Consider the following 27,500-nt stretch of genomic DNA (forward strand, 5'->3'; position numbering starts at 1 on the left):
GACTTATATTGAAGCTTATTATTACAGGTACACAAGGCTTGGATACGGTCTGACATCAGGTTCCTGTGAAAATATATACAATGTATTTTTTTAAAACGCGTGGCAGTGGTCACTGAAATGGATATACTTATGAGGGAATTGCTTATATATCATCATATATGTATATATATCAACATCATTATCCCTGGGGATAGGGGAGAAAGAATACTTGCCACGTATTCCCTGCGTGTCGTAGAAGGCGACTAAAAGGTAAGGGAGCGGGGGGCTGGAAATCCTCCCCTCTCTTTTTTTTTTTTCTTTTTTTTTCCAAAAGATGGAACAGAGAAGGGGCCCATGTGAGGATATTCCCTCAAAGGCCCAGTCCTCTGTTCTAAACGCTACCTCGCTGATGCGGGAGATGGCGAATAGTATGAGAGAGAGAGAGAGAGATCAACATCATATATGTATTGGGAGTCTAGTGTAAGATGTTCGGTATGAGAATAAGAGGAATATAGCTCTCAAAAACCTCTTGCGGAGGTGCAGTGTGTGAGTTCTGTGAGAGAGTTGCACACATGAAGGTTTTGATTCTTGTGAGATGCATCAATATACTGAAGTTTCAGCTCATGAAAGAGACCTTCAGGTGTATACACTGATCAGGGCAGCGACGGAGGAGGGATGTGATCCAATCCTCTTCGAACTCTCGTCTTCATGAACGAGGTCATCCACGTCTAATGGGTGGTTCTGGTCAGGGAAGGCCGGTGGCTGTGTTTGACCCCCCGAGTGTGACCTCTCTTGCTCTTCTTCAGGAACCCCAAGCATTCGTGGCACCAACCCGGGGCAGACGTGTACACCGGCATCGGGACCTGCAAGGAGATGTATCCGTGCCCCTTCGACGTGCAGGAGGTCATCGGCATCAGGATCCCCGGCTCCAACGACCTGACCTCCTCCTCCTCCAGCAGCGCCAACTCCCAGGAGGATTCCTACGTCTTCTGAACCACCTCACTACACCTCCTTCAGGAGCAGGGTGGTCACAACCCCTCCTTCAGGAGCTGTATGGTCACACCTCCTCCTTCAGGAGCAGTACGGTCACAACCCCTCCTTCAGGAGCAGTGTGGTCACAACCCCTCCTTCAGGAGCTGTATGGTCACAACCCCTCCTTCAGGAGCAGTGTGGTCACAACCCCTCCTTCAGGAGCTGTATGGTCACAACCCCTCCTTCAGGAGCAGTGTGGTCACAACCCCTCCTTCAGGAGCAGTGTGGTCACAACCCCTCCTTCAGGAGCAGTGTGGTCACAACCCCTCCTTCAGGAGCAGTGTGGTCACAACCCCTCCTTCAGGAGCAGTGTGGTCACAACCCCTCCTTCAGGAGCAGTGTGGTCACAACACCTCCTTCAGGAGCTGTGTGGTCACAACCCCTCCTTCAGGAGCAGTGTGGTCACAACCCCTCCTTCAGGAGCAGTGTGGTCACACCTCCTCCTTCAGGAGCTGTATGGTCACACCTCCTCCTTCAGTAGCAGTGTGGTCACGCCTCCTCCTTCAGGAGCAGTGTGGTCACAACCCCTCCTTCAGGAGCAGTATGGTCACACCTCCTCCTTCAGGAGCAGTGTGGTCACAACCCCTCCTTCAGGAGCAGGGTGGTCACATCTCCTTCAGGAGCAGTGTGGTCACAACCCCTCCTTCAGTAGCAGTGTGGTCACAGCCCCTCCTTCAGGAGCAGTGTGGTCACAACCCCTCCTTCAGGAGCAGTGTGGTCACAACCCCTCCTTCAGGAGCAGTGTGGTCACAACCCCTCCTTCAGGAGCATTGTGGTCACAACCCCTCCTTCAGGAGCAGTGTCGTCACAACCCCTCCTTCAGGAGCAGTGTGGTCACAACCCCTCCTTCAGGAGCATTGTGGTCACAACCCCTCCTTCAGTAGCAGTGTGGTCACAACCCCTCCTTCAGGAGCAGTGTGGTCACAACCCCTCCTTCAGGAGCAGTGTGGTCACAACCCCTCCTTCAGGAGCAGTGTGGTCACAACCCCTCCTTCAGGAGCATTGTGGTCACAACCCCTCCTTCAGGAGCAGTGTGGTCACAACCCCTCCTTCAGTAGCATTGTGGTCACAACCCCTCCTTCAGGAGCAGTGTGGTCACAACCCCTCCTTCAGTAGCAGTGTGGTCACAACCCCTCCTTCAGGAGCAGTGTGGTCACAACCCCTCCTTCAGTAGCAGTGTCGTCACAACCCCTCCTTCAGGAGCTGTGTGGTCACAACCCCTCCTTCAGGAGCAGTGTGGTCACAGCCCCTCCTTCAGGAGCAGTGTGGTCACAACCCCTCCTTCAGGAGCATTGTGGTCACAACCCCTCCTTCAGGAGCAGTGTGGTCACAACCCCTCCTTCAGTAGCAGTGTGGTCACAACCCCTCCTTCAGGAGCAGTGTGGTCACAACCCCTCCTTCAGGAGCAGTGTCGTCACAACCCCTCCTTCAGGAGCTGTGTGGTCACAACCCCTCCTTCAGGAGCAGTGTGGTCACAGCCCCTCCTTCAGGAGCAGTGTGGTCACAACCCCTCCTTCAGGAGCAGCACTGGACGACCCCATCTTGTCTCACGTCCTTCATCTTGTAACTTTATTTATTTAATCCGTTTTAAGGACATTAATGAGTCGTGCGCGTCACTGGTCACTGGTGACGGTGGGCGAGGCGTCACTGGGTGCTGGTGACGGTCGGGCGAGGCGTCACTGGTGACGGTGGGCGAGGCGTCACTGGGTGCTGGTGACGGTCGGGCGAGGCGTCACTGGTCACTGGTGACGGTGGGCGAGGCGTCACTGGGTGCTGGTGACGGTGGGCGAGGCGTCACTGGTGCACTGGTGATGGTGGGCGAGGCGTCACTGAGTGCTGGTGACGGTGGGCGAGGCGTCACTGGTGACGGTGGGCGAGGCGTCACTGGGTGCTGGTGACGGTGGGCGAGGCGTCACGGGTGACGGTGGGCGAGGCGTCACTGGTGACGGTGGGCGAGGCGTCACTGGGTGCTGGTGACGGTCGGGCGAGGCGTCACTGGGTGCTGGTGACGGTGGGCGAGGCGTCACGGGTGACGGTGGGCGAGGCGTCACGGGTGACGGTGGGCGAGGCGTCACGGGTCGTGATGACCCCCCCCCTCACCCCACACACATCAGCTATTTCCGTCACCCTTGACCGCAGGGCACCGCAAGGGCCGCGCCCTGCGGTCTCAAGGGAGGGAGCCGCAGCCCCGCCCCTCCGTCATGCTGACGAGGGCGCCAGCCTCCTGACGCCACGAGCTGACGGGTCGTTGCTGGAGGCTGACGGTGACCCTCCCAGGTCGTCCACGTACTGCTTACGTGACGTCACGCCTGACGTGTTACCCTCCCACATGACGTCAAACACGACGTGTTACCCTTCCACATGACGTCACACACGACGTTTTACCCTTCCACATGACGTCACACACGACGTGTTACCCCTTCCACATGACGTGTTACCCTCCCACATGACGTCACACAGGACGCGTTACCCTTCCACATGACGTCACACACGACGTGTTACCCTTCCACATGACGTCACACACGACGTGTTACCCTTCCACATGACGTCACACACGACGTGTTACCCCTTCCACATGACGTGTTACCCTCCCATATGACGAGTTACCCTCCCACATGACGTGTTACCCTCCCACATGACGTCACACACGACGTGTTACCCTCCTACATGACGTCACACGACGTGTTACCCTCCCACATGACGTCACACACGACGTGTTACCCTCCCACATGACGTCACACACGACGTGTTACCCTCCCACATGACGTCACACACGACGTGTTACCCTCCCATATGACGTCACACAGGACGTGTTACCCTCCCACATGACGTCACACACGACGTGTTACCCTCCCACACGACGTCGCACATGACGTGTTACCCTCCCACATGACGTCACACACGACGTGTTACCCTCCCACATGACGTCACACAAGACGTTTTACCCTTCCACATGACGTCACACACGACGTGTTACCCCTTCCACATGACGTGTTACCCTCCCACATGACGTCACACAGGACGCGTTACCCTTCCACATGACGTCACACACGACGTGTTACCCTTCCACATGACGTCACACACGACGTGTTACCCTTCCACATGACGTCACACACGACGTGTTACCCCTTCCACATGACGTGTTACCCTCCCATATGACGAGTTACCCTCCCACATGACGTGTTACCCTCCCACATGACGTCACACACGACGTGTTACCCTCCTACATGACGTCACACGACGTGTTACCCTCCCACATGACGTCACACACGACGTGTTACCCTCCCACATGACGTCACACACGACGTGTTACCCTCCCACATGACGTCACACACGACGTGTTACCCTCCCATATGACGTCACACAGGACGTGTTACCCTCCCACATGACGTCACACACGACGTGTTACCCTCCCACACGACGTCGCACATGACGTGTTACCCTCCCACATGACGTCACACACGACGTGTTACCCTCCCACATGACGTCACACACGACGTGTTACCCTCCCACATGACGTCACACACGACGTGTTACCCTCCCACATGACGTCACACACGACGTGTTACCCTCCCACATGACGTCACACACAACGTGTTACCCTCCCACATGACGTCACGCCAGATGTGTTACCCTCCCGCATGACGTCACGCCAAACGTTCACCCTCTCAGCTGAACGTCAGATCGAACGTTCACCCTCTCAGCTGAACGTCAGACCAAACGTTCACCCTCTCAGCTGAACGTCAGACCGAACGTTCACCCTCTCAGATGAACGTCAGACCAAACGTTTACCCTCTCAGCTGAACGTCAGACCAAACGTTTACCCTCTCAGCTGAACGTCAGACCAAACGTTCACCCTCTCAGCTGAACGTCAGACCAAACGTTCACCCTCTCAGCTGAACGTCAGACCAAACGTTCACCCTCTCAGCTGAACGTCAGACCGAACGTTCACCCTCTCAGCTGAACGTCAGACCAAACGTTCACCCTCTCAGCTGAACGTCAGACCAAACGTTCACCCTCTCAGCTGAACGTCAGACCAAACGTTTACCCTCTCAGCTGAACGTCAGACCAAACGTTTACCCTCTCAGCTGAACGTCAGATCAAACGTTCACCCTCTCAGCTGAACGTCAGAGCAAACGTTCACCCTCTCAGCTGAACGTCAGATCAAACGTTCACCCTCAGCTGAACGTCAGATCAAACGTTCACCCTCTCAGCTGAACGTCAGATCAAACGTTCACCCTCTCAGCTGAACGTCAGATGAAACGTTCACCCTCTCAGCTGAACGTCAGATCAAACGTTTACCCTCTCAGCTGAACGTCAGATCAAACGTTTACCCTCTCAGCTGAACGTCAGACCGAACGTTTACCCTCTCAGCTGAACGTCAGATCAAACGTTCACCCTCTCAGCTGAACGTCAGATCAAACGTTTACCCTCTCAGCTGAACGTCAGATCAAACGTTCACCCTCTCAGCTGAACGTCAGATCAAACGTTCACCCTCAGCTGAACGTCAGATCAAACGTTCACCCTCTCAGCTGAACATCAGAGCAAACGTTCACCCTCTCAGCTGAACGTCAGACCAAACGTTCACCCTCTCAGCTGAACGTCAGATCAAACGTTTACCCTCTCAGCTGAACGTCAGATCAAACGTTCACCCTCTCAGCTGAACGTCAGATCAAACGTTCACCCTCTCAGCTGAACGTCAGACCAAACGTTTACCCTCTCAGCTGAACGTCTCTACCCAGATCGTATCTCTCACGTTCCTCCGATGTAGATTTAATCGTTCTGTTGTGTGTGTGTTTTTAGTAACTTATTTATTACTTAATTTATTCAAATGCAATGCTCACGCTCATGCAATTAGCGTAGAACTTACTATAGGAATGTAGTTGTTCTTCAAGATGCAAGAGAACATTATAATATATATATATATATATATATATATATATATATATATATATATATATATATATATATATATATTCCTATGAGTCCACGGGGGAAATGAAACACGAAAAGTTCCCAAGTGCACTTTCGTGTCATAATCACATCATCAGGTGAGACACAAGAGAGAAATATAACAGTCAGTTGATATACATCGACGAGACGAAGCTACGACGCCATTTGGTAAACATGTGACTGTCCAAAACATTATGTTTTGTCCAATCACATGTTGACCAAATGGCGTCGTAGCTTCGTCTCGTCGATGTATATCAACTGACTGTTATATTTCTCTCTTGTCTCCCCTGATGATGTGATTATTACACGAAAGTGCACTTGGGAACTTTTCGTGTTTCATTTTCCTCGTGGACTCATAGGAATATCTTGATCACGCGTAAAATTGTGATCCTTTCCAACATATATATATATATATATATATATATATATATATATATATATATATATATATATATATATATATATATATATATGTGTGTGTGTGTGTGTGTGTGTGTGTGTGTGAATGAAGATTTTCGGGACATCTTCGTCTCGCCAAAGTATAAGAGAAATGTACAAATGATGTCGATAAGGTCGCCAACACCGAGGAGTTGGATGTGAAGTTCAACCCTTTGGGCCCACCCACCCTCCCGGTACCCTGGCGGGGACAAAAGAATATGGTTGTGAACGATCCTAAGTGAAACATATAGGTCCAAATGATGGGTAAAAAGGATCCTGATTGGTCTTTTGAAAGTAGCAGTTTTCTAAAAAGCCCTGCGATTAGCTAAAGGAATAAGATGTTTTGTAACAAAGGCTGCGATTGGTTTTGGGGAAGCAAGTGATCTGTAACAAGGACCAATCACCTGTAGTTGTATATGGTGAGTTTTCACAACAAGGATTGTAATTGGTGGGTGTATTTCACTCAGTACGCCAGCCCTATATGGAGTCTGGCGTCCCTGTCTTAGTAGTTATATACACATTTTCTCATCTCATTCCCCTGTAGCTTGCTACTGTACTCCTCCTTATTCAGGATCTGTAAATCGTATATACAATACTGTATGAATACTGGAAATCCTCCCCTCTCATTTTTTTTTTTTTTTTTCCAAAAGAAGGAACAGAGAAGGGGGCCAGGTGAGGATATTCCCTCAGAGGCCCAGTCCTCTGTTCTTAACGCTACCTTGCTAATGCGGGAAATGGCGAATAGTTTGAAAGATATATATATATATATATATATATATATATATATATATATATATATATATATATATATATATATATATATTCCTGAGTCCACGGGGAAAATGAAACACGAAAAGTTCCCAAGTGCACTTTCGTGTAATAATCACATCATCAGGTGAGACACAAGAGAGAAATATAACAGTCAGTTGATATACATCGACGAGACGAAGCTACGACGCCATTTGGTAAACTTTTCGTGTTTCATTTTCCCCGTGGACTCATAGGAATATATATATATATATATATATATATATATATATATATATATATATATATATATATATCTCCATTACCATTTTGCATGAAAACCTTTTTAAGGAAATGATTTTAAGTGTTATGTTGTTAATGTATTAGAAATATGTGCATTCCTTCAGCTCGGGGAGTATGTATGTATGTATGTATGGTTCTCCTTGTGAAGGACAACTGGAGGCACTTAGTCTGTACGGGGAGTATTGGAGTATGGGGCAAGATAGTACTGCCCCACACTCCCGCTCCTGGAACACTGAATATATGAACGGACATTATTCAGTACATGTAAAAATAAAAATAAATGCATTATTTAGTGTAATATTTTGTTTGTAAATAATATAATTAGTGCCTAAGACGTTTCATTATCCTTTAACAACGGAATCGTCCAAAGGACTCCAAGAGAAGTGAAGTTACCCATTAAGTAACAAGAAAACAATTTTCCATTTTTAAGGGGAAAGAAAATGGAAGGAGAAATGAGCCATAGAAGCAACACACTCAATGATTGTTATCCATATATCAAAAATGTTGTCTGTGGGGAAAGTTCACCATGACTTGATGAAGATGGGTGGCCATAGTGAGGATAACAGTGTAGTGAAGATAAGAATATTCTGAAGATGACCTTTACATTTGCATACAGGACGCAAAATTCAATTCTTTATGGCTAAAAGCGAAACTCAGGGTTAAAAATTAAGTTCCCAAGTGCACTTTCGTGTAATAATCACATCATCAGAGGAGAGACAAGAAAGAAATATGTCCGTTGATATACAACGAAGAGACGTTCAAAGTTAGGCATATATTGATTTTAGTTCCTCCAACGAAAAACTTTCCAAGTACCATCATATTTACATACGTACCACTGTTGCCATGACCCACAGTCGCCATGCGCTACGTCTATTTCCATGATCATTCTCCGTCATCACTGTTGCCAACACTTCTAAAGTCATATGATCTATTCTCTCTCTCTCTCTCTCTCTCTCTCTCTCTCTCTCTCTCTCTCTCTCTCTCTCTCTCTCTCTCTCTCTCTCTCTCACACGTATCGCCCTAACGTGTTGCTCTGCCCTAGTGGGCTGTTGTGATTTATATGGATACTGACTTCATATAAACATTAGATGTCCAGATGAAGTATCTAAATCTAAAAGAAATGTGTATCACGCGAAAAACTACATATATGTGATAAACTCTGCCCTCGATGTTGATGTGATTATGTGATTATATTATATGCAGATAATGATAACTATACGTAAGACATTCAAAATTATGAAAGTATCATACGTAAAATTCCACAAAAATTCGTTAAACATGCATGGGTCCAGTTAATGGGGTCCGAGAATGCGCCTTTCCAAAGATACATTTGCGGAAGTTAATGTTGGCGACGCCTGCGCCCTAAAAAAAACTCCAAAACACGAATACTAACACTCACCAAGTACTTCTTTCAAGGCGGTAGGAAGAACAGGTAAAATAATAGGCAAGTACAGAGGACAAACCTCTGACGGACGTAAATATCAAGAGAGAAAATGCCTTCTGGATGGCCCGTCAACGCCAAACCAAAAACCCGCCCGTCGGCCGCGCAATTGACTACAAGCAAGCTTAAGGAAATACCAGCCAACACATATATACACAAGACATATTCTTTTACCTGAATATAAGCTAATCTGACGGTCATTTTTTATCGTTATTAACAGCTGTAATATCACTGTATCGGCCATTACATTGGACCTACCTATGGTGGATCTGAGTCCACTTCTCTGTATTTGTTCGAATTGTTGTCTTACGAATGTGGGGCCAGACTGGTGAACTCGCTTAAGCTTATGCCTCCATACTTAACCACAAGCTTAGCCTAACTACCTCTGGTTTAAAACCTGCTCCATCTAGGAAGAATTAGAAGAAAATGTAGACTGTGGAAAATGGACTCTATCAGCCAACCAAACACCCGGAAAGACGTCATTCAACAATAACCTCACACCATGTATATATATATATATATATATATATATATATATATATATATATATATATATATATATATATATATAGGGAGGTGAATGCAAGAGTTTTGGAAAGAAGGGCAAGTATACAGTCTGTTGTGGATGAGAGAGCTTGGGAAGTGAGTCAGTTGTTGTTCGCTGATGATACAGCGTTGGTGGCTGATTCGGGTGAGAAACTGCAAAAGCTGGTGACTGAGTTTGGTAAAGTGTGTGAAAGAAGAAAGCTGAGAGTAAATGTGAATAAGAGCAAGATTATTAGGTACAGTAGGGTTGAGGGTCAAGTCAATTGGGAGGTAAGTTTGAATAGTGAAAAACTGAAGGGAGTGAAGAGTTTTAGATATCTGGGAGTGGATTTGGCAGCGGATGGAACCATGGAAGCGGAAGTGAATCATAGGGTGGGGGAGGTGGCGAAAGTTCTGGGAGCGTTGAAGAATGTGTGGAAGTCGAGAACATTATCTCGGAAAGCAAAAATGAGTATGTTTGAAGGAATAGTGGTTCCAACAATGTTATACGGTTGCGAGGCGTGGTCTATAGATAGAGTTGTGTGGAGGAGGGTGGATGTGTTGGAAATGAGATGTCTGAGGACAATATGTGGTGTGAGGTAGTTTGATCGAGTAAGTAATGTAAGGGTAAGAGAGCTATGTGGTAATAAAAAGAGTGTGGCTGAGAGAGCAGAAGAGGGTGTTTTGAAATGGTTTGGTCACATGGAGAGAATGAGTGAGGAAAGATTGACCAAGAGGATATATGTGTCAGAGGTGGAGGGAACGAGGAGAATTGGGAGACCAAATTGGAGGTGGAAGGATGGAGTGAAAAAGATTTTGAGCGATCGGGGCCTGAACATGCAGGAGGGTGAAAGGCGTGCAAGGAATAGAGTAAATTGGAACGATGTGGTATACTGGGGTCGACGTGCTGTCAATGAATTGAACCAAGGCTTGTGAAGCGTCAGGGGTAAACCATGGAAAATTTTGTGGGGCCTGGATGTGGAAAGGGAGCTGTGGTTTCGGTGCATTACACATGACAGCTAGAGACTGAGTGTGAACGAATATGGTCTTTGTTGTCTTTTCCTAGCGCTACCTCGCGTGCATACGGGGGGAGGGGGTTGTCATTTCATGTGTGGCGGGGTGACGACGGGAATGAATAAAGGCAGCAAGTATGAATTATGTACATGTGTACATATGTATATGTCTGTGTATGTATATGTTGAAATGTATAGGTATGTATATGTGCGTGTGTGGACATGTATATACATGTGTATGTGGGTGGGTTGGGCCATTCTTCCGTCTGTTTCCTTGCGCTACCTCGCTAACGCGGGAGACAACGACAAAGTATAATAAGAAAAAAAAAATATATATATATATAGATAGATATATAGATAGATAGATATAGATAGTTGGCTCCACAGACCGTCTCAGTGAACACGATGGTGTACCAGGGTGACTCAAAGTAGGCTATAGATAACCACTGGGAGGCTAATGCTTCCCTGTTGATAGAGGGAAGACAAGGTGTGTATACATTACCCTCTAGCCTCACTCACACACACACACACACACACACACACACACACACACTACAACATTCTCTCCCAAACTTCGTAAAATCATTAGATTCACAGATGACTCCAGCCATCCATAGTATGATCATCTTGTAGCCATTTCATCCATAATCGTATTTTACCTTATCTTAGAATTAATTCGAACTGTAAATATGTAATTCATCGTGTACATACGTTATTTATTAACTATGGCGCCATTTCTAGATATATTTATTGCACTCTGTATCTAATGCGTCAATGTGTATACGAGGGGTCGAGTTGACAGTCAATGCGTCGGTTTTTGTGGCAAAAAATAATAAATATACCCCCAGGATGTACGTACTGCTGCGTGTTTGTTCTTAAAACACCACGGTTCGAACCCTACGTACGATGGCGTGATGACACTTGACCTGATCCTTAAAGGATCAAACGGAAAGGTCATGTCACCATACCAGAGTAGTACAGGTCGTGCTCAAATTGTCAAACCATCAGAGTGCTGAGCATTTCCCAGCCTAAAGTATCGTACTCACGGAGACAAACTGTTGTACTCAAAAGAGCTAAACTATCGTACCCAAGAAGCTCAATTATCGTACTCAACAGGATGAATATAATCAATCAATTATTAACTCATTAAAAGGTTTCTTTTTTTTTTTACTCTGAAAGGCATTTCATCTATACGTAAGTGTATCTATAGAAAGTCTTCACCAAAATGGCTTTGATGTATATGAAGTCAAGTCTCCTGGTATTAAATAAAACAGTTGAGAGAGAGTTCACTTTATTTCAGTGTAGGATCCAAAAAAAAAAAAAGAATGGAGGGTTCAACAGTCTATATAACCTAGAGTTTCATAGAATCTTTTTAAAAATATGCCTTGAATATTTCCCTGAAGACACCACTTGACTCAAGATGTCTGCTTGTTTACTTAAGGCTCCCCCTCCCTCCCTCCCTCCCTCACACTCAGGTGCATGAGGAGCGTCATGGCGGCTGATGCTATTACCAAGGTTTGCCTTCCACCGCTGTATCGCTCTGCATCTCTCCACCCCTCCACCATCCACCCTCTTATTCCACAGCATCTCAGTCCCTCCATCATCCAATGTATCGCTCTGAATCTCTCCACCCCTCTACCATCCACCCTCTTATTCCACAGCTCTCAGTCCCTCCACCATCCAATGTATCGCTCTGCATCTCTCCACCCCTCCACCATCCACCCTCTTATTCCACAGCTCTCAGTCCCTCCACCATCCAATGTGTCGCTCTGAATCTCTCCACCCCTCCACCATCCACCCTCTTATTCCACAGCTCTCAGTCCCTCCATCATCCAATGTATCGCTCTGCATCTCTCAGTCCTTCCACCATCCACCTTCTTCTTCCACATTTCTTAGTCCCTCCACCATCCAATTGATCGTTCTAAACTTTTCCACCCCTGCATCATCCACCCTACCATTCCACACGAAGTCATTCCACACACCGCTGACCCCTCACAACGTCCAGCGACACAGCAACGGAGGAACCTGCACCTGACACATCTCCTAAGTCAGTCATCAGATGTTCACTCTCATCAGCACAGCCAATAAACCCTCAAATACAATTATATAAAAAAAAATGTATTAACGACTACAATACAAACATTTACAAACTACAGTCGACCAAGAAAGAGTGTACAACAACAGTAGTTAGGAGGGGGTCTGAGTTCAGGACAGACCCCCTTCCTAAACAAAGTTCATTTTTCTTTTTGCGATTCTTCATGGTAGAAGACGGTGGAGTGAAGAATGTCCAAGTTCTCAGACCAGCGCTGCCAGCGCCTCACAGCTTACAACGTCAATTTTTTGTCTAAAATTCATCTGGGGCAACAATGTATGGGTCTGTTCGGCAGTGGGTAAATGAGTGGGTATGGGTGCCACTGGGTAAATATGAGTGAGTATGGGTGCCACTGGGTAAATATGAGTGGGTATGGGTGCCACTGGGTAAATATGAGTGAGTATGGGTGCCACTGGGTAAATATGAGTGGGTATGGGTGCCACTGGGTAAATATGAGTTGGTATGGGTGCCACTGGGTAAATATGAGTGGGTATGGGTGCCACTGGGTAAATATGAGTTGGTATGGGTGCCACTGGGTAAAAATGACTGGGCATGGGTGCCACTGGGTGGGTTCGGTTGACAGAGTGGGTGGGTACGGTCGTCAGCTGGTGAGTATACGTGAAAATGGTTGGGTACGGTTGGTACTAAGTGGGTACGGGTGGCGCCAAGTCTAGACGGCGCTTGGTGAGTCCAAGCGGCACTGGGTGAGTTCTGTTGGCACTAGGTAAGTCCAGGAGGAACTAGGGAAGTTCAGACGGCAATATGGGTAAGTCTAGACGGCACTAGGTAGGTCAAAGAAGCATTGAGCAAGTCTAGACGGCAATGGGTAAGTCTAGACGGCGATATGGGTAAGCCCAGAAGGCACTGGGTAAGCCCGGAAGGCACTGGGTAAGCCCGGAAGGCACTGGGTAAGCCCGGAAGGCACTGGGTAAGTCTATACGGTACTGGCTAAGTTCAAGAGGCACTGAGTAAGTCAAGATTGCACTAAGTAAGTTCCAAAGACACTGAGTAAGTCAATAAGGCACTAGGTGATTCCAAGAGGGACTAGGTAAGTCTAGAGGGCACTTGGAAATTCTAGGAGGCACTGGGTAAGTCCAGGGGGCACTGGATAAGTCAAGATAGCAGTAGGGAAATCCAGACGGCACTGGGCGAGTCCAGATGACACTAGTAAGTTCTAGGAGGTACTGGTTAAGTTCAGGAAGCACTGGGTAAGTCCAGGAGGCACTGGATAAGTCTAAGAGCCAGTGGATAAGTCCAGGAAGCACTTGGTAAGTCCAGGAGGCACTGATTAAGTCCAGGAGGCACCGGTTAAGTTCAAGAGGCACTGGGTAAGTCCAGGAGGCACTGATTAAGTCCAGGAGGCACCGGTTAAGTTCAAGAGGCACTGGGTAAGTCCAGAAGGCAATGGGTAAGTTTAAGAGCCAGTGGGTACGTCCAGGAAGCACTTGATAAGTCCAAGAGGCACTAGGTAAGTCCAGGAGGCACTCAGTAAGCCCAGGAATCATTAGGTAAGTCCAGGAGACACCGAATAAGACCTAGACACTGGGTAAGTCTAGGAAGCACTATGTAAGTTCAGGAAGCACTAGGTAAGTCCAGGAGGCACTCACTAGGTCCAGGAAGCACTAGGTAAGTCCAGGAGGCACTCACTAAGTCCAGGAAGCACTAGGTAAGTCCAGGAGGCACTGAATACGACCTGGAGACACTGGGTAAGTCCAAGAAGCAGTAGGTAAGTTCAGGAGGCACAGTGCAAATCCAAGAGACACTGGGTAAGTTCAGGAAGCATTGGGTAAGTCCAGGAGGCACTGGGTAAGTTCAGGTGGCATAGAGTAAGTCCAGGAATCACTGGCTAAGTCCAGGAGGCAATGGGTAAGTCCAGGACGCACTGGGTAAGTCAGACGGCACTGAGTAAGTCCAGGAATCAATGGGTAGTCCAGAAGGCACTGAGTCCAGGAATGAATGGGTAGTCCAGAGGGCACTGGGTAAGTCCAGGAGTCACTGGGTAAGTCCAGGAGACACTGAATAAGACCCGGAGACACTGGGTAAGTCCAAGAGGCACTAGGTAAGTCCAGGAAGCACTGGGTAAGTCCAGGAGGCACTGAGTAAGTCCATGAGACACTGAATAAGACTTGGAGACACTGGGTAAGTCCAAGAGGCACCAGGTAAGTCCAGAAGGCACTGAGTAAGTCCAGGAGACACTGAATGAGACCCGGAGACACTGGGTAAGTCCAAGAGCCACTAGGTAAGTCCAGGAAGCACTGGGTAAGTCCAGACCCGGACTAGGTAATTCCAGGAGGCATTTGATACGTTCAGACGACACTAGGCAGTCCAGGAGGTATTGGGTAAGTCCAGAAGACACTAGGTAACTCTAGGAGTCACTGGGTAAGTCCAGACGGCACTAAGTAAGTCCAGGCGGCACTTATAAGTCCAGACGGCAATAGGTAACTCCAGGAGGCACTAGGTAAGTCCAGGAGGTACTGGTAAGTCCAGGAGGCCCTGGTAAGTCCAGGAGGCACTGATAAGTCCAAACGGCACTAAGTAAGTCCAGGAGGTACTAGGTAAGTGCAGATGGCACTAGGTAACTCCAGGAGGCACTAGGTAAGTCCAGACAGCACTAGGTAAGTATAGGGGGCACTGGGCAAGTCCAGACGGCACTAGGTAAGTCCAGATGGCACTAGGTAAGTCCAGACGGCACTAGGTAAGTCCAGATGGCACTAGGTAAGTCCAGATGGCAGTGGTTAAGTCCATGAGGCGCTGGGAACACCTGACCAAGTTGGGATATCACTGGACAAGTCCCGACAACACTAGTCGGGTCTATGACCAACCCCGACGCCATGTGAACTGGGTCCCCACACAGCACGTGAGGTCTGTGGACGCCATGTGAACTGGGTCCCCACACAGCACGTGGGGTCTGTGGACGTCGTGTGAGCTGGGTCCCCACACAGCACGTGAGGTCTGTGGACGCCATGTGAACTGGGTCCCCACACAGCACGTGGGGTCTGTGGACGCCATTTGAACTGGGTCCCCACACAGCACGTGAGGTCTGTGGACGTCGTGTGAACTGGGTCCCCACACAGCACGTGAGGTCTGTGGACGCCATGTGAACTGGGTCCCCACACAGCACGTGAGGTCTGTGGACGCCATGTGAACTGGGTCCCCACACAGCACGTGGGGTCTGTGGACGCCATTTGAACTGGGTCCCCACACAGCACGTGGGGTCTGTGGACGCCATTTGAACTGGGTCCCCACACAGCACGTGGGGTCTGTGGACGCCATGTGAACTGGGTCCCCACACAGCACGTGGGGTCTGTGGACGCCATGTGCAGTTTCGTCCACGTTGCTTTTCAAGACGTTGCAGACCCACGCCTGAAGCTCTACATTTCACTGCTGTTCCTCTGAGCAGGCCCACCCCAGGCACGGGCTCTTACACTGAGCAGGTCCACCCCAGGCACGGGCTCTTACACTGAGCAGGTCCACCCCAGGCACGGGCTCTTACACTGAGCAGGCCCACCCCAGGTACGGGCTCTTACACTGAGCAGGTCCACCCCAGGCACGGGCTCTTACACTGAGTAGGTCCACCCCAGGCACGGGCTCTTACACTGAGCAGGTCCACCCCAGTCACGGGCTCTTACACTGAGCAGGCCCACCCCAGGCACGGGCTCTTACACTGAGTAGGTCCACCCCACGGACGGGATCTTACACTGAGCAGGTCCATCCCAGGCACGGGCTCTTACGCTGAGCAGGTACACCGCAGGCACGGGCTCTTACACTGAGCAAGTCCACTTCAGGCACGGGCTCTTACACTGAGCAGGTCCACCCCAGGAACGGGCTCTTCCACGGAGCAGGTCCACCCCAGGAACGGGCTCTTCCACGGAGCAGGTCCACCCCAGGAACGGGCTCTTACACAGAGCAGGTCCACCCCAGGAACGGGCTCTTCCACGGAGCAGGTCCACCCCAGGCACGGGCTCTTTTGAAACTTATGATGGCTGTACCGCTACACAAGGTTGTCTGTGCTGTATCACAGACACAAGGCTGTCTGTACTGTATCACAGACACAAGGTTGTCTGTACTGTATCACAGACACAAGGCTGTCTGTACTGTATCACAGACACAAGGCTGTCTGTACTGTATCACAGACACAAGGCTGTCTGTACTGTATCACAGACACAAGGCTATCTGTACTGTATCACAGACACAAGGCTGTCTGTACTGTATCACAGATACAAGGCTGTCTGTACTGTATCACAGGCGAGATGACGAGGCACAGAAGGAGCTGGGTAGCGTGACCATCCATGGGTCATAGTTGACCACAAACTACTCCTTCCCCTCCTTCAGTTCTTCCCTTTCACGAGGGCCGCCTGTTTCCTGGGCGAGGTGATCTTGCTGGGGAGCCGAGGGTGGGTCTTCCTGGCCAAGATGGCGGGAAGCTGCTGACGAAGGGGAGGGACCTTGAGGGCTGGCGGCGCTGGCAGGCCCAGGCGGGCGTGGAGCTCCCGCTTGAACATCTGGTAGCGCACCCTGTTGATCTGCAGGCGCAGAAGGAGGGTCAGTCATGCAACGCACGCCACGTCAACGTGAACAGGCAGGCCATATCATGAGAGTTCTGGACAGTGTGAACATGAAGGGGATCTGAACACTAATAACATTATGATCATAATGACCGCCAGATGTGTCTCTCTCAGTCAAAGGCCGGGGCATATCCCGCCATTTAATGCTACAGTTTGGAGAGCAATGCCTGTCAAACTTATCATACGATTGAGTGAATCAGAACAGACATCTGCTATAGCAACAGTGGCAGCAGGCACCATGCAGAAACCCCGGATATAGCAACAGTGGCAGCAGGCACCATGCAGAAGCCCCGGATATAGCAACAGTGGCAGCAGGCGTCATGCAGGAGCCCCGGATATAGCAACAGTGGCAGCAGGCGTCATGCAGAAGCCCCGGATATAGCAACAGTGGCAGCAGGCGTCATGCAGAAGCCCCGGATATAGCAACAGTGGCAGCAGGCGTCATGCAGGAGCCCCGGATATAGCAACAGTGGCAGCAGGCACCATGCAGAAGCCCCGGATATAGCAACAGCAGCAGCAGGCGTCATACAGAAGCCCCGGATATAGCAACAGTGGCAGCAGGCGTCATACAGAAGCCCCGGATATAGCAACAGTGGCAGCAGAAGTCATGCAGAAGCCCCGGATATAGCAACAGTGGCAGCAGAAGTCATGCAGAAGCCCCGGATATAGCAACAGCAGCAGCAGGCATCATGCAGAAGCCCCGGATATAGCAACAGTGGCAGCAGGCACCATGCAGAAGCCCCGGATATAGCAACAGTGGCAGCAGGCATCATGCAAAAGCAAAAGCAGAAGCAGGCGAGACCAAGCAGAAGGACAGAGAGCACCAGAGGACACACGTATGTTGTGGGGTCGGTTCACTGTACCTCGATCTGAGCATAGCGGGAGGGAGGGTAGGTGGAAGTGGTCTGGAAGCCCCGGTGGGTCAGGAAGGCCCGGTCCAGCACCTGGAAGTGGTACCCTCTACAGTGGAGCTCGTACACCTGCAGGAGCCAGAGGAGACACGCACATGACAACGGGCTTCGTCAGGCAGGTCCTGGACAGACTGGCGCTTCCCAGTCCGCTTTCTAACGCGAGAGAATATACATATATATATATATATATATATATATATATATATATATATATATATATATATATATATATATTATCCCTGGGGATAGAGGATTAAGATTACTTCCCACGTATTCCCTGCGTGTCCCAGGGTCCCAGGTTCGATCCTGGCTGATGGAGCTTTGTATGTTCTATGAAGGTGCGCGTTCATATACACTTTATTCGTATATATATATATATATATATATATATATATATATATATATATATATATATATATATATATATATATATATATATTCTTTCTTTCATACTATTCGCCATTTCCCGCGATAACGAGGTAGCGTTAAGATATTATCCCTGGGGATAGGGGAGAAAGAATACTTCCCACGTATTCCCTGCGTGTCGTAGAAGGCGACTAAAAGGGGAGGGAGCGGGGGGCTGGAAATCCTCCCCTCTTGGGTTTTTTTAATTTTCCAAAAGAAGGAACTGAGAAGGGGGCCAGGTGAGGATACTCCCTCAAAGGCCCAGTCCTCTGTTCTTAACGCTACCTCGCTAACACGGGAAATGGCGAAGTTTAAAAATTTTTTTTTTTCGCTGTCTCCCGCGTTTGCGAGGTAGCGCAAGGAAACAGACGAAAGAAATGGCCCACCCCCCCCCATACACATGTACATACATACGTCCACACACGCAAATATACATACCTACACAGCTTTCCATGGTTTACCCCAGACGCTTCACATGCCTTGCTTCAATCCACTGACAGCACGTCAACCCCGGTATACCACATCGATCCAATTCACTCTATTCCTTGCCCTCCTTTCGCCCTCCTGCATGTTCAGGCCCCAATCAAACAAAGTCTTTTTCACTCCATCTTTCCACCTCCAGTTTGGTCTCCCACTTCTCTTCGTTCCCTCCACCTCCGACACATATATCCTCTTGGTCAATCTTTCCTCACACATTCTCTCCATGTGCCCAAACCATTTCAAAACACCCTCTTCTGCTCTCTCAACCACGCTCTTTTTATTTCCACACATCTCTCTTACCCTTACGTTACTTACTCGATCAAACCACCTCACACCACACATTGTCCTCAAAGATCTCATTTCCAGCACATCCATCCTCCTACGCACAACTCTATCCATAGCCCACGCCTCGCAACCATCCAATATATATATATATATATATATATATATATATATATATATATATATATATATATATGAGTCCACGGGGAACCTCCTTGCTTAGCACCCCAGAATACCTCTCTCCTTCTCTCTTCGTAAAGATTAGATGAAACGAACAAGGAATAATGAGAGAGAGAGAGAGAGAGAGAGAGAGAGAGAGAGAGAGAGAGAGAGAGAGAGAGAGAGAGAGAGAGAGAGAGAGCAGTGCTGCCATCTTCGGTATAAACAACTGGGTTCATCAGGTCTTATAGAACGACGATCGAAGTTTCAATGACAAACACCTTTGGCTAAGACCCTCCTCTGATGACTCATTGTAATGAATTATACAATTTGATTACTAAAGAATATACTTCAAAGGATTCGACGCGGGGTTACCTGGCTATTCCTTGTGAAGCCGTAGCCGACGAAGCGCTCATCGAACAGCGGCGCCGTGTAGGGCAAGACCAAGATGGGTTCCCAGAACTCCTCGTAGGTGGTAATGTTGTACAGGACGCGGTAGTGGCTGGCCGACGTCCTGCTGGGCTCCACCTCCCAGTACTGCAGGTGGGAGTTGCCCTGGTTCTTGGCGAACACCTGAGGCACAACAGGGGAGACCAAACGAGTGAAACTGAGGCCAACAAATGCAAACCTCTCCTCCGTAATGTACGCACAAAACTATATAAACACACAAAACCACAGTTGAGTTTAGCTTACTGACCACAGCTACAGATATTCAATAAAGTATTTCCAAATTACTATAACAAAACATACAAAGATAACTGCATTCCACAAAATATCAAAACATTAAACAAAGAAAGCATAAACAAAATATTAAAACATTAAACAAAGAAAACATAAACAAAATATTAAAACATTAAACAAAGAAGACATAAACAAAATATTAAAACATTAAACAAAGAAAACATAAACAAATATTAAACAAAGCAAACATAAACATAGAGAACAACAATCGGGCAGAAAATCTGTAAACAAAGCAAACATAAACATAGAGAACAACAAACGGGCAGAATATCTGAACAACTCCAATACATCGTGTCTTCCTCCTTATCCAACACACAACAACAGTAAATAGAAAAAGGTGAAGTACAGGAAATTCGTAGTTATCCTCGGCCCTTCTAACACCATCTATAATGAAGCACTTAACACAATGGTCACCCCCTCCCTCACCCATTCTATCACCAATCACAGCCCACATCTCATCCCTCAGTTCGGTAGGATGTTTCTGCATCTGTCCCTTTGGCTTTGGTATGACGATTAAGGGCAATAATACTAAAACAATTTGACAAACACTATGATGTATCAACTCCCGGTACTTCTACTCGAAGTGGCGAGGAAGAACGTGGAAACAACCACACAGTGGAAGTCTGTAAGTAAGGCAAGGACTGTTATAATGTATATGGCAGCCCACAGGAGTGAGAGACAAGAAGTGAAATGCTATAGGAACATTAAAAGTGAGCCGTACAAAGGGGTATCGGCTCTGAAGGGAAGACACATCTGTGTACAGAGACGAGAAGAAGGGTTCGTTAATGTCTTTGGTATAATAATGAACGTCTGGGGGAATGGGAGGGTGTGTACGAGAGTGTGTCTGTGTATAAGGATTACAAGAGTTAAGATGAAGGAGACTACGTGCACACACATGCCAAAAAGATGTACAAAAGATGTATGGAGAAGTGTAGCGATGGGTGTGTCGACATCACAGAGGAACTGAGTCTGAAACTAGGAAGAATGAGGTTGATTTACCTGGACGTGGAAGCGTCGCGCCATGCCCTTCAGCAGGAGCCTGAGCAGTTCTATCTTGTCGTCAGGAGGGTAAGGTATGACCATGGCCAGCTCGTACACGGGCACGACGTAGGCACACTTCCAGCAGGGCGTCCCAGCCTTCATCTCGGTGAGGAAGCCGGTGAGGTTCTCGGCCATGTAGGGCGGCGTCAACATGTCGATGTCGATGGTGAGCGTGTGTTCGCAAGGGCACGTCCTCCTGGCCAGGTTCCTCATCAGATTCTGTGGGTAGCGTCTCTCTCTCATCTCGTTCTCGTCCCTTAGATGGAGCAAGATATTGTTGGCTTCCTCAGGATCCTCGCAGCTGAGGTGTAGGAGCTCCGGGTGGGGCGAGGGAAGCGGCGGCCGCGTCCTAGGATGCACCAGGTGGAAGGACGCCCGCTCCTGCACGTTGGGGAAGCACCGCCTCAGGTAGGAGACCATGGCGGCCGCCACGGCGTAGTCAGAGCCGGGCACGAAGATGGAGACGGACATGGGTCCTGTCCAGGTCTCCGACTGCCACGCCAGCCAGAAGAGGTGCTCGACGGAGGCCTGGGTGGTGAGACAGAGGCGGGACTCGGCTGTGACGACGGCCCACTCCTGCGCCGGCCACACGAACGTGTGCGTCGTGTAGTTGCCGCTCACGTCCACCACGCCGAACGCCGCCGGGAGGACCTCGCCACCACTCAGCGAAGACGACGACTGTCCAACACAAGAACACACACACTTTAATGACCCACATGCATGTGATTTTCACTCAAAATAGTCGTCCACAGACGCAGTCACTCTCCTCTGGCCTCTCTGTCTCTTCTAATAGCGTTAATCCAGTAAGCTCTTCTTAAAAATTCCTTCTACAAACATTTCCACAACCACTCGTCACAACCAAACACTATAACTCATCCCAAACATTCCGGTAATCATTACTCTCCTTGTACAGAGGTAGTTGTGCATTTATCAGTTGTTCTTGTATCAGAGTTGTGGGAATTTTCGAGAAATGGGCAAACTGTGATAGGATAGATATAAAAAAAAAAAAAGCATCTTATGCAATTTTCAAAGACTATAATTGAGCAGATCCGGCACGAATTTTGTCCTTTCGTTCCAATAATGATCCCGCGCTTAATGTAGCTATATATCTAACCTTGGCATTTTTGTTACATGTATTTAAAGGTAGCAGATGTATATGGAATCATTCACAGGTTCATCAAGATTTATTATTGCCTCAAATAAATTTACCCGGTAATACAGTGATGACCAAAAAGCTAGATTTGTTTGTGTATGTAACTATTCATAGACACACACAAGCCTAGCTTTCATCTCATCCGTCTTACTAGTTATTTTGGCCAATAAAAAGAAAATCTTGAATTGATGAGCTAGATAATAATCTCATATACACCTACTACCTTTAAATTTATGTAATAAAAATGCCAAGGTTAGATATATATTTACAGTAAGCCCAGGATCATTATAGGAACAAAACGACAAAATTTGGGTAATGGTGAGGGAGGCGAACAGTTCTCTCATGTCTTGGTCAGTATCGTCCCTAAAGATCACTTATAAGAATTTAAGCTCAGGTGGTTAAGGTATAGATAATGGGTTACGATAAGGATGGTTAAGTTATATACAGTAAAGATGGTTAGGTAAAGATGGCTAGATAAGATAAGAATGGTTAGGTACGGTACGAGCGCTCAGGCTACGTGGGTTAATAATAAGTTAGGTAATAAATGCTAAGTAAGATAAGAAAGATTAAGTTAAGGATGGTAACCTTACCTTAACTTAATCTTTCTTACGTTAATTAAGGAAGGTTCCGTAAAATAAGGCAGGTTAGTGTACGTTAAGTAACAAAGCTAGGTTAGTTACGATAGGAATGGTCTGGTTAAGTTACATGTAACGATGGATAGGTTAGTTGAGGTAAGTAAGTAAGTAAGTAAGTTTTTATTAGTCAAACTGTAATACAAGATATATTACAAAATGAAATTCTTCTTGCTCAGATTAAGATAAAGATAGTTTGGCTAAGTTAGGTAAGGATGATTTAGCTAGGTAAGGTCAGGATGATTAGTTAAGGTGAGGATGGTTTGGTTTCCATAAGGTAAAATTCGTTAGGTTGGTTAAGTTAAAGATGGTTAGGTAAGGTAAGGCTCGGTAGTTTAGGTAAGGTAATAACTAAGTTCACCTTTTCTGTTTATTTCTGTGGAGAAAATTACCTTTCAACCCATATTTTCTTGTCACGAAATACACTTTTCAAAGAACTCCATCTGCTCTCGTTTTATCAAAGTAAACTTCATAGTTTTTAATTCATTACAAAAATGGGCGTTTCTCGATAACTGCAACAAATTTCTTACCACAAAAACAGTGGACAATTTCTACAAATAAAGTGGCACAAGGAAAGTAAACAATGACACCAAATTTACTGAATCCCTTGAAGCACTTGAACACTCATCCACGCAGCCATGTCTGGCAGCTGCCAAGACACCCACTGTTTTGTCATATATATATATATATATATATATATATATATATATATATATATATATATATATATATATATATACCGTAGCATTCACCTCTACATACAGTACCTTCAGCACAACTACTACCATCCAACCATTCCTTTCCACATACTTGAGAAATGTCCTCAATCCCAACATTAAAACACACACACACACACACACACATCAAGCATTTCACATGTGAATACAAAGTCCATATAAACTCCTACAATACCTTACCTTCTAACTCCATATTCTTGTATCTGTTGACTAGATGAATTTAGTGGCTTTTCTAACCCAACCCTCTCTGCATCACCATTTGCAAAGCTTTCCTATATCGTATATCATCTGTATATAAGAGTTACTTTCTTCTCCTTTATTCTAAGACACAATAACAACAATGCCTCCCTCTACTAAATAATGGCAGCCAGATTAACCTTCAACATCCAACTAAAACATTGCCCTTAAAAGCCATTATCCTCTCCCGCCATTTACCTGAAGGAGGGAGAGACCCTGAAGGAGGGAGAGACCCTGAAGGAGGGAGGGAGACCTTACTTACCAGTGAGATATTAGCATGGTCAGAGGGTAAGGTGAGGTAGCGGTGTCTGAGGCCAGTCCTGGTGGTGAAGGCGGTCAGGTTGACCAAGATGCCCAGCCCGGCGTTCAGCAACACCACCACCAGGTTCACCAGCAGGAACGTCCTACGCCCGCCCATCTGACCAAGACACAAAACCATTACTCACTGAAACTTGTCATCCACTTAAGTATATAAACCAGTTTTAATAAACCTGATAAACCTGCATGTTAAAACAGACGTGGGTTATCACGAATGTATATTTTTCTTGCCCTGTACTGCACAAGATAAGTGATTTACATGTTATAAGCTGTACCATCATCTCAAACAACCAAATTGATAGTTTAGGAAGAAATTGGTCGAGAGAACCACCCAGATTCCAACCATGTGATCCACACAACCAAAATCCTGCTATAACCAACCACTTAGTGTTCATGAAGACAACAACAAACTTCAGAAAAGAAATAATCCTTAAAGTGAGGCAGAAGAAGAATGTTCGTGTGCCATTACGAAACACTGGCAGTGTGCGAACAACAGCAGTTGCTGTTGTCTTGAAATAAGTAGTGACGTTATATAATACAATATTCGCTAAAGAACAAATCCACGACCTTCGTGGATCCATATATAACATCCGGGATCGTCATGAGAGATTGTATGTATGTTTGCAAGTACTGAACGAGTGAAAATAGTTGCAAATATAACATTTTCATAGCGTTCACTGATGTACCAAACGAGGCAATTACCTATACGAATTCTAGCAATTTTCCTTCAGATTTCACCTCAGTATAATAATAACTAAAGTCTTTGACGTGTATGTTGTTCACATTTCATAAATTTCGTCTCATTTCTTTTTTTCTCTTCTTCTCAGCTGAGCAGCTATGGGCCACATGCTCAGTGAGAGTGTATATTGTTTTAGAACTTATCCTTAAGAGATAACGAAACTACTAAATATTTTTCGGTTGTTGAATGTAGTTAGATGTTACTAGGAGACCCTAATGACCTTGGTAGTTAACAGGCGTTAAGTCCCAAACAACCAACCATTAAACCAGGCAACAGTTAGCCTGAACACAGCAACCAAACGACCCAGATGGTTCAGTGATGACTTAAGTACTCCTCAGTCAGTGCAGCAGCTGCTGGGAATTAACTTCCCCTTCTGGATGCCCTATAATGTCTCCCTCCCATAGCCTTCACGTCGGCTCTCAACCCTAGGAACAACATGTTGTTTATATCCGCACTTCCACACGTCTTCCCTGAGCATCGCCCGCATATCTCATCAGCTTCTTTTGCGAATTATAGAAAATTCTTGGTGACAATGAATTCACTGCTTCGTTTAGTTATAAATTCACTGCTTCGTTTAGTTATAAATTCACTGCTTCGTTTAGTTATAAATTCACTGTTTCGTGTAGTTATAAATTCACTGCTTCGTTTAACAATCACTGTTTCGTTTAGTTATAAATTCACTGCTTCGTTTAGTTATAAATTCACTGCTTCGTTTAGTTATAAATTCACTGCGTTTAGTTGAATTCACTGTTTCGTTTAGTTATGAATTCACTACTTCGTTTAGTTATAAATTCACTACTTCGTTTGTTATACATTTACTGCTTCGTTTTCATCAATTCACAGCTTCGTTTAAGTTATGGCAGCATGATACTGTGTTCTATATTTCAAGCTTCTTGGTCCGCACTACAGCTCCAGTCGAGCAAAGGCCATAAAAAAAATGGAGAAGAAATTAAATAGTTATCTGCAGCGCTTTTAAGACGTGGTGAACCTGATTTTTAGAAGCAGAAAATCGCTGATTAAGACATTTGCTATTAAGACTTGAAATGTACGTCAGTGTGACCCACTTTTGGTGGGATGCTGAAGCGCTCAAAGAGTGTGCATGAGCATATAAACTTACATGACCGTACATACATAATGAGTGAATTGAATTCAAAAGTAAAACTTAACCAGGGTGTGGACGCGCATGCGTACACACGTGAACGCCCAGGGGAGCAGAACCAGCCCCATTTATGTACTTCGTAAAGGCGAACTAAAATGGACATAGGTCATAACTCTTACGAAAAAACATGAATCACAAAAAGAGGAAAAATATGGTACGAAGGAGTGTAGAGATAAGGTGAAAAATGGAAAGTTTATATGAGCTGTGTGGATGCTGATATATGTGTGGAAGAGAAAGTAAGACCAGCAATTCTCACATTGACACAGAGGGTGTAAGATGGTGCCTGCCAGCCATCACTAAAATACTTCTAAGTCAGGAAGGTTATACATAAGCATGAGCTTGTATGTAGAAATAGTGTATAAAAATTTTGAGAAGCCAGAAGTTACGACACCAGGATAGAGTTACGACACCATCGTAAAGTGATACCAGTATAGATTTATGAATACCTAGTACCGAGTTGCGACTCCTGTATTCACTTACGCCACCCCAGTGTAGGATTAAGAGTATCGAGTTACTACACCAGTATGCAGTAACACCAGTCTGGAGTTACGACACCATTAAGACGGAGCAGCGTCTGACGTAAGCAGACAGTATATAGGGTGAAGAATCTTAAACACCTTTAACAAAGTGAGTTGAATAAATTGTGCTGTTGTGTTCTTACGCGAGGCTCCCGTCTTCCAGCTGGCGGCCACTGACTGTCTACACCAGCTGACTGTCAAGGGACGCCCCAGCTGGTGTGCCTTGATTGTCTTAACTATAGGGAGCCATGGGTCACCCTAGCTGGCGGCCAATGAATTACACCAGCTGGCTGTCACGGGGCGCCCCAGCTGGTGTGCCTTGAGTGTCTTTACCATCTGGCAGCCATGGGTCACCCCAGCTGGTGGCCACTGACTGTCTACAACCAGCTGACAGTCATTAAATACCCCAGTCACACCTATTCTAAGGTGTGGGTTGGGTCAGCGCCACACCTGTCTATAGCTCCCCAGGTATGTGACCCTTAACGAGGGGTAACTACCAAACTATCATTCTGAAAGAGGTGGACTCTCTCCCCAGATATGGGGGGGGGACTTATTACTCCCCCAGATATACGGAGACTCACTGTTTCTCAGGTATGGACAGAATGTTACAGCTCCCCTGATATGGGGAGACTATTACATCTCCCCAGACATGGAAGACTGTTATAGTTCCAGTATAATTTGAGGTTAAGAGGTTGCCTATAATGCATAAGTGCCGTGAACAAAGTGTAATCAATAAGTCCTGGGTGACCTTTACTGACCTTGAAGCTCAATGGCAACTTTAAGACCGGATCAGATTCTTAAGTCCCTACATACAAAACCTGGGGCTTCTGGTGTGCTAGAGTTGAGCTTTGGACAAAGTTTGCGTAACCAAGAAATTATTAAGATTCGCAGACGCAGTTG

The 27,500-nt window shown here is 46.7% G+C and overlaps 2 protein-coding genes across 6 annotated transcripts in view; one reads left to right on the forward strand and one right to left on the reverse strand.

Moving 5' to 3' along the window:
• LOC139746385 (uncharacterized) overlaps positions 1–1,208 on the forward strand; it is a 150,491-nt gene extending 149,283 nt beyond the window's left edge. The window contains exon 5 of one of the 5 annotated variants that reach the window (XM_071657588.1): positions 786–1,197. In XM_071657588.1, the coding sequence (XP_071513689.1) occupies positions 786–972 (187 nt within the window). In that variant the 3' untranslated portion in view covers positions 973–1,197. Of the gene's footprint in view, positions 1–785 lie in introns of all 5 variants that reach the window. The other 4 variants (XM_071657584.1, XM_071657586.1, XM_071657585.1 and 1 more) reach the window with 4 other exon arrangements.
• A 14,427-nt stretch (positions 1,209–15,635) lies between these two features.
• The window catches only part of LOC139746648 (beta-1,4-glucuronyltransferase 1-like), a 25,320-nt gene continuing 13,455 nt past the window's right edge, over positions 15,636–27,500 (reverse strand). The window contains exons 2-6 of the mRNA XM_071658073.1: positions 24,129–24,284; positions 21,066–21,785; positions 19,701–19,898; positions 17,952–18,068; positions 15,636–17,046 (exon numbers count right to left, since the gene is read on the reverse strand). Of these exons, the coding sequence (XP_071514174.1) occupies positions 16,852–17,046; positions 17,952–18,068; positions 19,701–19,898; positions 21,066–21,785; positions 24,129–24,284 (1,386 nt within the window). The 3' untranslated portion in view covers positions 15,636–16,851. The remainder of the gene's footprint in view (positions 17,047–17,951; positions 18,069–19,700; positions 19,899–21,065; positions 21,786–24,128; positions 24,285–27,500) is intronic.

The sequence above is a fragment of the Panulirus ornatus genome, chromosome 65 (assembly GCF_036320965.1).
Source record: "Panulirus ornatus isolate Po-2019 chromosome 65, ASM3632096v1, whole genome shotgun sequence".
NCBI classification, from domain to species: domain Eukaryota; kingdom Metazoa; phylum Arthropoda; class Malacostraca; order Decapoda; family Palinuridae; genus Panulirus; species Panulirus ornatus.